Consider the following 10,475-nt stretch of genomic DNA (forward strand, 5'->3'; position numbering starts at 1 on the left):
CTTACGGTGTCGCCATTCGGAAGACGGCACACCGGCTGCGCACTGTCCTTGCTGGAGATCCTGGTTGCTGCGTCGGCACGACTATCGTGCAAACCAATGGGACGCAATGCTGGCCGGTGGACTGTGCGGACGAGAAGGCGGTGGTAACAGATGCAGACAGCAGTCAGTGATCGTGGCGGAGCTGAAGCGGCGAGATTCTCGGAATAATCAAGAGAGTGGAGGTCACACCGTCTTGAGAGAGGGAGATCATTGGTTTGATTCTATAACTGACGGTAATCCTAATTTGTTTCAAATTTCAAATTAGAAAGAAATCAAAATTAATTAATTACCTATAATTTAATTTTAATTACAATTAAACTCCCATTGTATGCATTGTACAATAAGGGTATTGGCTCATTATACTTTTCTTTAGTTTATTTTATCTGTCTAATATTTTTCATTGATGCTCCACCTTATTGGGTTGAACTTTTTATTTAAGAAAAAACACATAAAATATTTGAATATAATTTTTTATATAATTAAAAATTTAATATGAGAAATTATGAGTTTATATATTATTTCTTGGTTAGTTACATAATTTATTTTCTGTGATATTATAAATTAATGCAGCTATGACAATATATGTTTTTCTCTATATTATTAAAAACAGGTGAGATTGATCTTAAGCTGGTTTTACATAGATGAATATTCTCGAAGATTATATATATGCGACTATATAAATAGATTTTCTTTACATTTTCAAAAACTAATTAAATTTAGTATTGACATGACAACTATATAAATAACTTAATTAAATGTCATTATCTGACACTAACACGATTTTGGTCCTTTTTTATATAATTTTCATAATTTTATAAAATAAAATACATTTAATATCAAAATTTATATATTTATTGAATTAATATTTTTTTATAATATATTTTTTATGTAATTGAATAATTTAATATAAAATATTATAAAATTGATGCTTGGTTAATTATATAGATAAATGTTATTTTATATGATATTATAAATGTGGACATATAGAAATTAATTATGTTAAGTGTATATTAAAATTAATTATTAAAATTAGTTATTATTATATAATATATATTAAATATATATAAAATATATATTAAAAATAAATTAAATAATACGTATATAAATATATAATAACTGATTTGAGAGCTCCTCTAAACAGAATGATGAGTTGGCACTATCTTTTCGCATTGTACTACTGTGAAACAACGTTATTTGTTTCTTAGAATTCATTCATAGAAAATGTTGCAAAGTCACTCTAATGGAGCGCCAAAAGCAAATGACAGTGATAAGAGAATGCTAACTCATCACTCTACTTGTTAAGAAGTAAGTCACGGTTGAAAATGAGTCGAGAAATTACTATAATATCCAAAGTCCAATCTTAAAAACGATTATAATACCATTGAAATTTCCAAAGTCAAATTAGGCACATCACGAATTTCAATATCACTGTGAAAATTTAGTTTCATTTAAGGGCATTATTATTAACGCCAAATAATAATGATATTTTTAGCCACTAATATGAAAATTTATGATCGAGTGACTATATAGAATCCCGACGTTATTAAACCATCCTAATAATATCCTATAATAATAGTCCAACTTAATTAGAAGATCAGAAACTCCTGCTTTGCGCCTCTAGACATCCCTCAATCTCTATCATTCTCACATCTAACAGTATATAAGTAACATAAAGCCACGATGTTGTGCCTCATGGCATTATGAATTAAGATTTCTGCGTACGCAATTAGAGGTAGGATCGACTGGGTAGTAGACTAGTAGTGATGAGTGTTTATCAATTTCCTCAACTTATTAGTATCTAATGTTACAAAGTATGTATTTGTAGGGACTGGATCGGACTTGATACAAACACATGGATCGCAAAAGGCAAAAATCAAACGAAGGCAAAGACATAATGAGCAACCTACCCGAACAAATCATAAGCCAAATACTCTCTTGTCTCCCAATCAGAGACGCTGTCCGTACAAGCGTGTTATCCAAGACATGGATAGGCCGCTGGACATGTGTCACCAAGCTAGAATTGAATGAGCACATTTTCTATCACGGCAAGAAGAAGACAGGAAAACAACACTTCATAGACTTTGTGAACAGATCTCTCCTCCTCACTGAAAGTTCAAGTGTCCAGAGTTTGATTCTTGTTATTTCCAACAAATACGATCCATCCGTTGTGAACACATGGATGGTAAATATCTTGGGTAGACGTGTCAAGAAACTTGATCTTCGTTTAGATCACGATCATAACTTATCAGCTCTTTCTTCTCATCATCTCTTTATGAAAAACAAATATTATATGGAAGAATTGGTCTTGCACATGAGTCGTTGTGCTATTCGAATTCCGACGCCGTCATACTCATATGGTTATTTCCATTTCAGCAACCTAGAATTCTTGGACCTGTCTGGGATTATATTTACTTTTCACTTGAAGGATGTGGGACTTAGTTGCCCTGTGCTCAAAGAGCTGAAAACAAAAAATTGCTACTGGCTAAGGGTAAAATGTGTGACTTTCGAAGTACCTTTGCTTGAAAGGTTTTCCGTTGAACACGGCAGCAGCAAAGCTGTATCTGGCGAGGAGTCGCTTAATAATTTTGCTGCTATGATCAAGATTTGTTCTTCGCGTCTAACCGAATTCACATGGGGTGGTTATATGTTAGAAGATCTCGTTTTTGGTGATCCATCATCAGCCAAAGGTGCTACTGCAAATATCATTTTACGGAGACCTAAAAATGTGACTCTACAAGAAACACAGATTCGTATTTCTAGGCTTTTTAAACAATTCACTCAAGTAAAATGCCTCAACCTTGTGGGCACACAGGTAACAGATGTTTCAAAGGTTCTTTTTTTAAAGATGTTTTTTATTAATTACAATTTAATACATGTAATCGATTAAACTGTATCATTTTTGTTAAAATTAGATTAGACAAATTTATATGTAATCAATAACTTAGTTTTTTTTTTTTCTTCAATCATACACGTATGTATATATAAATAACGGTAATGTTAGGGAGAAAAAAAACACCCAAAACTTGTTAATAAATATTAAATAAGATAAATTATGGCTATTTTTGACTGATTTTCTTTGACTACCAAACATTTTCGATAAATAACTTTTATAATAATCGTAGTTTGATAATAGATACTACTTTATTAATTCACTTGTTTATAAATTAAACGTGAATAATAATTGTTAGATTAGCTAAAAGAATAATTACGTTATACTAAAATAAAAAAGTTAAATGAGTTTAACCTCGAAATTAACATATTTATTATAAGTTATATATAATAAAGAACATTTAAAAAAAGTTATATACCAAATTTCTCTCATATATCCTTTGTTATTGATAATAGATATATTGTATAATTCAGAATTTTTGGACACATGCGAAACATTTGCTATATCTATATATTTGTTCAAAATCTTTTATATTTGCAAAGAAGTTTCATTTGAAGTTATGCAGGTTCTGGCAGAATGCAAAGTTTCTTTGACTACTTTGCCATGGATGAAAATGTTGACCCATCTTGAGCTTGACTTGGTTAATGGTGAAACTCTGTTAGGCTTACTTCATATGTCTCCAGTTATCAGGACCCTTGAATTTAAGGTTAGTGATCACAAGAGGTTTATAAGTCACCATTTATTGAAATGATTATTGGTGCATTATAACAATGATAATACTAAGTGACAAAGTATTTTGATAACTAACTCGAACTAATTAAGTTGATTCAATAACTTAAAGATTGAGAAATATTTGTTGTTGAAGGAGGAAAAGGAAGAGAAACATAACAAAAGAAATTTTATTGAATTTAATTACAAAAATAACTTGTTTATTTAAATTTTTTTATGTTTAAAAAAAAGTATGGAAGATTAGGTTAGTCAATATTAGCTAATTTTAAAGGTTTTAAGGTGTAATATTACATACTTTTAAATATTTGAATCATCTCTTAACTTTAAACAAAAAAATAATATTAATTTGTATTTAATTTATTAAAAAAATAAAAAATACTTAAAAGTTTCGTATTAAAAAATTACAATATAATTATTAGAAGAATATGAATATATCATTATTTATTTATTTATTTATTAGTGTGCCCCTTATTTCGAGCTACCAATATTTCAGATTTCATTTAACCAGAATTTTTATTTTTTATTTTTCTAAGCCTTTTCAATTTACGATATGCATTGTGCTATTTTTAGCTAGATATTTGCAATGATTAATTAGAATCTTTTTTTCAAAAAATAAAAAATAAAAATGATTGGTCATTGTTAATATTAATCAGGGAATATCTATGTTTGAGAAAGAGATATTGAATTCTGCTGCCGTGCCCAAATGCTTGGTGTCCACCGTAGAAGTGGTGAAATTTGGAAGAATTCATGGAAGTGAGCATGAGCTTTGTTTGGCTAAATTTATTGTGGAAAATGCTTTAGTACTAAAGAGGATGAGCTTCTCCTATTATGGTTGGCAAAGAGAATCGAAGGCTATTGACGACTTCAAAGAAAAACTATTCACTTTTAAAAAAGGTTTCAAGTGTGCGATTATCGATTTTCATCATGCTGGTTACTAGCTATATGTTGGCATAAAACCTTGTTTTCCATTTCAAGATTTACTTGAGTTGGTATAATTGTTTTGGCACATGTTTGAGAGGGAAGACTTTGGTATCCGACTGTCCGCTTTATTTTTTTTTTCCTCTAAAGTTAGAAATGAGACTCGAATTCAAGATTTATAGGTGAGGATGAAGAGATAATGTCATTTGAGCTATAGCTCATTGACTGTCCGCTTGTTCTGAATGAGCTTTAAATGAAACTACATGTGATAGTCCGATTTAGACATTGATCTGCATTTGAATAAATTTTTTAAACAAGTGTTCCTTGGCAAGCTTATTCAACAAAACTCACAGCAGGCATCTTTTAAAATAATTTTTCATCAAATAACGTAAGTGTAAAATAATTATAATGCCAGAATAATATACTCCAGAATCAATTACTACGCACTAAGATTACTTCATTTGTTAGAGTAGTCCCTTTCTTTTGTATACAATAACATATCTAATATATGACCTACAGGTTAGATTAATATCATCTCTATTACTTGAGGTATGAACTATGTACTGATGTACATCTAGGTTTACTTCATTGAATGATAATGATGAATCACACTTTCATAGATGCTCCAAACTAATATACAATAAGTTAGTTACAATCAATCCAGCTCAACAACTACTCTAACTGCTTTTCTATTGTAATTGCTCCTTTCTGTTTCTATTTATAACTAACTTGATTCCTAATAATTAACTTAACATACAAACTTAGTTAAAACAAGTAATAAGTTTCTTTGCCAATTAGCTCAAGCCACACCACCTTTCATGTTGGGACCATGTATAATCCATCAATTCCATCTTGGAGTGACAAGATACAATGGATTTGGAGCTAATAATGCGTTGGTTAATGTCAATAGCTTGTTCCATAGTAGAGATTGACAAAAACTTCGTTAATCTCATGTCATTGATCGCTTACAACATGACAATAGGCTTCTATATGTTTAGTTTTTTCATGGCAATGGCAATTGACTGTCAGAGGAGATTCGTATTGGTCTTTTTTGCTTGATTTGTAACTTTTGAAGCATTGGTAAGCCATTGAGCCTCACAAGTTACTGCTTGATATTTGTTCTGCCTCATAAGATGATCTTGCCATCTTTGTTTGATTTTTACTCTTTCAAGTCACAATTGAAGTCCCTAAGAAGCATTATCCTAAAATCTACCTCCTAGAATCTGGATATGTAACTCGATTACAATCCCAAAAGCAACTTGAAGTTAAATCTATTGTGGCAACTGGCAACGATTACAAAGGTGACTCACCTTTTAGATATCACAAGAGTAAAGACCTAATTCGATCCTTATCCATTTTCACAAAGGGCAAAGTGATTTCTGTAAAAAAAAGAAAAAAAAGGATATTTCGGTCAATTGTTAAATAATAACAAAAATTAATTTTGTGGGGTGTTTTATTTGTATTTTGTAGTAGTTTTAAACCCTCACAAAAATCTTTTTAACAATATAATCAATTACTACCACTACTACTATTACTACCTTTTTCATCTTCATTAGTATCACTCCTACCTTATTATTTTTATTGTGTAACCATACTTTATCAACATCATTATCTCCTCTACTGTCATCATCACCAATACCAATATTATCAACATTAAAATTCTCTTCTTTCATTTCTTATTTGATGTTATTTTTTTCCTTTAAAAGGTATTGTACTACAATTATTATTTTTTTTGCGGCATCATTTTCATCAATGGTTTTTCTTCACTTAACCACCATTGGTGAATGAATTTTTAAAAACAAACTTATAATAGTTTGTGAAGGTTTAAAACCCCCACAAAACTAATTTTTGTTAATATTTGATAGATTTTTTAACAGAGGGATCGTATTATCCAAAATAAAAAGGTTAAGGGTCGAATTGTCTCTTTTTTTTGGACAAAAATCGCTTTGTCCTTCGTAAAAATGGACAAGAAACAGATTGAGTATTTACTCATATCTTCAATATCACTAATTCTGCTTAAAAGTGTTCATCAATTGCACAGTCTAAAAATTAGCTTAACTTCAATAATGCATAGCTAATTTTTGGTCAGTGTTGGTGAAGTATATAAAGTAACATTCCTATCAATCTTTGATAATCAGAAGTTGATGCAAGAGTTGTTCCTGAAAATCTTGATAGTTGCACTGTGTATTGATACCAAAACAGATCTCAATATAGTATTTTACTGTTTACTGACTCGTTTGAGGCCATATAGAATGACCTATTTGATCTACACACCAGACTTGGATTCAAGACTTCTAATCCATGTGGGACTTTGATGAACATAGCTCCTGAACCCTGATAGATCTCTACCTAAGTAGGCAGTGTTAAAATCCAGATGGTGAATAGACCAATTCTACATAACAGTTGCTGCCAAGATAGACAATATTTAATGTTGCCATTTTCACAACTGGACTAAATGTCTCAAAAGTAATTTAGCTCTGCTGTTTGAGTGAACCAACCTAGCTTTGTTTCACTCAATAGTGCCATTAATCTTGAGTTTGAGACTACATATCCGTCCAGGTGGTCAGGTGGTAAGTAACCAAATCTTATTCCTCTTTAGAGCACATAATTCATCATTAATAGCACTTCGCCAATAAGGATCCTTAATTGCTTCCTTATCATATGACTTGGGTTCTTCTTGTTTTTTCGAGACTCAAAAAGAAAGATTTAAATGTAGGAGATAATAACTGGGAAATTCTATGGTGGCATTGGTTTTGGTGGTTAAGGGTAGTATAAGTTTGACCAATAAATAAAATATTGACATATGACAAGAAAATTAAATCTAAAATCAAAATAATTCTTTCTCTTATAATTTTTTATGATTATTTTTATCAAAATTATTTTTTATAATTATTTTCATAATTATAAAAATTAATTTCAAAAAAATAACACTAAAATAATTTTATAATTATTATTTTTATTTTTAAAAAATAATTTTTATAATTATTTTTACTAAAATAATTTTTTATTATTATTTTTATTATTATTTTTAATAATTTCTAAAAATAACACCAAAATTATTTTTTTAATTATTATTATTTTTTTTATTTCTAAAAAATAATTTTTTATAATTATTTTTTTGTAATTTTGAAAAACTAACACCAAAATGATATTCTTTCTCTTGGTGTTAGTTTAAAAATAATCATAAAAAATTATAAGAGAGAATATTATTTTATTTTTAGTTTTTTAAAATTACAAAAAGAAAAAGTAAAAAAACTTATAAGAGAAAGAGAAAATAATTTTGATTTTAGATTTAATTTTCTTGTCATGTGTCAATATTTTACTTGTTGGTTAAACTTATGCCACCCTTAGCCACCAAAATCAATGTCACTATAGAACTTCCCTAAGTAAAATGGTAGAACATGTAGGAGTTTCTTCTTTTATTTTATAATATTTTATGGTGTTTATTTCAGTACGATGATAAATTCATACATACAGGTACAATAAAATTATGGATAAATTAAAACATTAGATGTGCATTGTATTTTTCACATTAGTAATTAATTTTTCTTTTTTTGAATATATATCATATCAATACTTTTACTAAAGCACCCTTGTACTTTAATAAAAATAAAAAATATTTTTTATTTAATTTTATAAAAAAACTTAAATATCTTTTTTTATATTAAACAAAAACTACCATAATCCTTTTAATTTAGTCAAAATTTAAATTGTTTTAGTTTTAAAATTTTAAATCTGAATTAATTTAAAAATAAAAACCAAAATACATTTCATTAATCATATACACTAAAAAATTATTTCGTTTCTCATGAACCCTAATCTAATCTCTCTTACCCCCATTCATACAGAAAAGAAGAACACATCTGAGCAATTATTTTTCATCATTGTATACCAATCTACCAATAAAGAGCAACCTCACCCCTAATCCCCTACTCGGACAGCAGCAATCTATCCTCACCTTCTCCCTTCCTCGTAGCCGCGCTCCCTCTCCGTCAGTCTTCACGTAGTAGCAGCACGCACTAGCAGTCACCATGTCGTTTTCCGTCGTTCTCCTCTCCGTTTGGACAAAGAAGAAGAAGAACCCAGTTCCTCCAGCAAAAACTTTTTCTCACGCACCGCTCTCGTCGTTTACTTGTATTTTTTTTGCCAACATCATCCAGGTTCCTTAGCAAAGACTTTTTCTCTGTGAATTTATCAAATAATTTCTCAGTTTCTTCATACAACCTATTAGTCCTAACTTACAAATGACATGACTTGAGAAATTAATTTCAATTTGTTTATTCTGGAAAATGATGTACACTTTGACTCGTTTTAGATTTTATATTCATTCTTATGATCTTTATTGTGACAAAGTTGATTGCATTTTTTATGGAAGAAATTTCTAAAGACACAAGCTGATAGGGAGTCAAGTTTGTTCTATGCCGAAATCCCAGGAGGCACAATTCTGCTATTCCGTGTTGAGGAGAAAGTGAGACTTTCTACCCAATTTAGACGTAAGGTAGGCACTTAACTGATGGAATGCTATGATAATATAAGAATGACTCACATACTTCTTGTTCATACCCTGCCCCAAAATATAAAAATCTGGCCCAATAAGGATAAAAGACCCGCCTAAGAGGGTGGACCCTACCGCATACCTGACCTCCTTAAAGAAGTCGGGCACGATTCAAAGGGGCAGCTTATGCTTATCTAAATAACTTCCTCCCCGAATCTCTCCAACTATCTCTATCTTCCCTGAAAGATAGATCCTAAAAAACTCCCAAGATATAAGGAACGGTTATCCGTCAATAAAGATGGAACTATTCCAACAAAGGTGGTTATCTACTCTACTATAAATATACTTGCACCCCTCAGGTATAAGGCACGTTCTAATCTACTAAAAATCTGCCTAAAGCCCTTGCTAACTTAAGTATCAGAGTCTCTTGCAGGTACCACCACCCACTTCCTCACGAGAAACTCGGACAGATGGCACCTCGGCATCACAAGTCAGAAGCTACCACTCAAAGGGACCTGGACCTCATGTTCAAGTCCAAATCAATATTTCAAGTAACCATTAGAATATTGACGTCGTTACCGAGGATCTGGGATTCACCCTCTAACAAATGGTAGACCACGAGCGCAGAGACGGCTATATGGCATCTGAGTCTGAGTCAGAAGATCAGCCAGAAGACCAAGCCCTCTTGCTTCTGCCTCTACCACCACACCATGGCCCCCACGGGGAAGGGATCTCAGGAAATCCTCAAACAAGGAGGATCCAGTCCGAGGTCTACCATCCCAAGGTTGAGGACCAACCTCAAGCAACCGAGATCCTGGATCTCGTCCATGGCCAAGGGGATTGGCTACAACAGCTTGAACACGAGGCTGAAAGACAACAAAAATTGCAAAAAGAAGTAAGGTGGCAAAAGGAGTTAGACAACAAGTTACAGAAACTGGAAGCTGATATACAAAGGAGGAATAATCAGGCGAAGCGTGAGAAAAATTCCTTGGAAGGGCAAAATCCGTTCACTAAAGAGATCATGAAGGCTAAATTTTCTAGGAACTTCTAATCGCCCAACATGGATCTCTATGACAGAACATCTGATCCGAGCCACCATCTCAGTAACTTTAGAAGCAGAACCAACGACTCTGTCGCCAATCGTTTCAAAGCCTTCTCGACTACTTTAACCAAGGCTGCAATGAAATAGTTTGATAGTCTTCCCCCCAGGTTGATCACTAGCTTTGACGACCTGGCAAGAAAATTTTTTACTAGTTTCTCCATTCAGAAAGACAAAATGAAGCACGCCCCGAGCCTGCTGGGAGTATAGCAAGAGCAAGGTTGGGAAAACCCTTCGTGACTATATGGAAAGGTTCAACAAAGCTTGCTTGAAAATTCAAAGTCTACCAACTGAAGCTATAATTA

The 10,475-nt window shown here is 31.6% G+C and overlaps 1 protein-coding gene across 1 annotated transcript; it reads left to right on the plus strand.

Moving 5' to 3' along the window:
* The first annotated feature begins 1,891 nt into the window (after window positions 1–1,891).
* LOC107459439 (F-box/LRR-repeat protein At4g14103-like) lies at window positions 1,892–4,596 on the plus strand. The gene is made up of 3 exons (XM_016077669.3): window positions 1,892–2,851; window positions 3,495–3,635; window positions 4,312–4,596. Exons 1-3 carry the CDS (start codon window positions 1,892–1,894, stop codon window positions 4,594–4,596), a joined length of 1,386 nt encoding a protein of 461 aa, XP_015933155.1.
* Window positions 4,597–10,475: the final 5,879 nt, after the last annotated feature.

Source organism: Arachis duranensis, chromosome 7 (assembly GCF_000817695.3).
Source record: "Arachis duranensis cultivar V14167 chromosome 7, aradu.V14167.gnm2.J7QH, whole genome shotgun sequence".
In the NCBI taxonomy this organism is placed as follows: Eukaryota; Viridiplantae; Streptophyta; class Magnoliopsida; order Fabales; family Fabaceae; genus Arachis; species Arachis duranensis.

Excerpts from the sequence above, each read along its gene's own strand:
- LOC107459439 (XM_016077669.3), top strand. The coding sequence starts at position 1,892 with ATGGATCGCAAAAGGCAAAAATCAAACGAAGGCAAAGACATAATGAGC. Across the intron at positions 2,852-3,494 it reads TCAACCTTGTGGGCACACAG|GTTCTGGCAGAATGCAAAGT; the intron begins GTAACAGATGTT and ends GAAGTTATGCAG. Across the intron at positions 3,636-4,311 it reads TCAGGACCCTTGAATTTAAG|GGAATATCTATGTTTGAGAA; the intron begins GTTAGTGATCAC and ends AATATTAATCAG.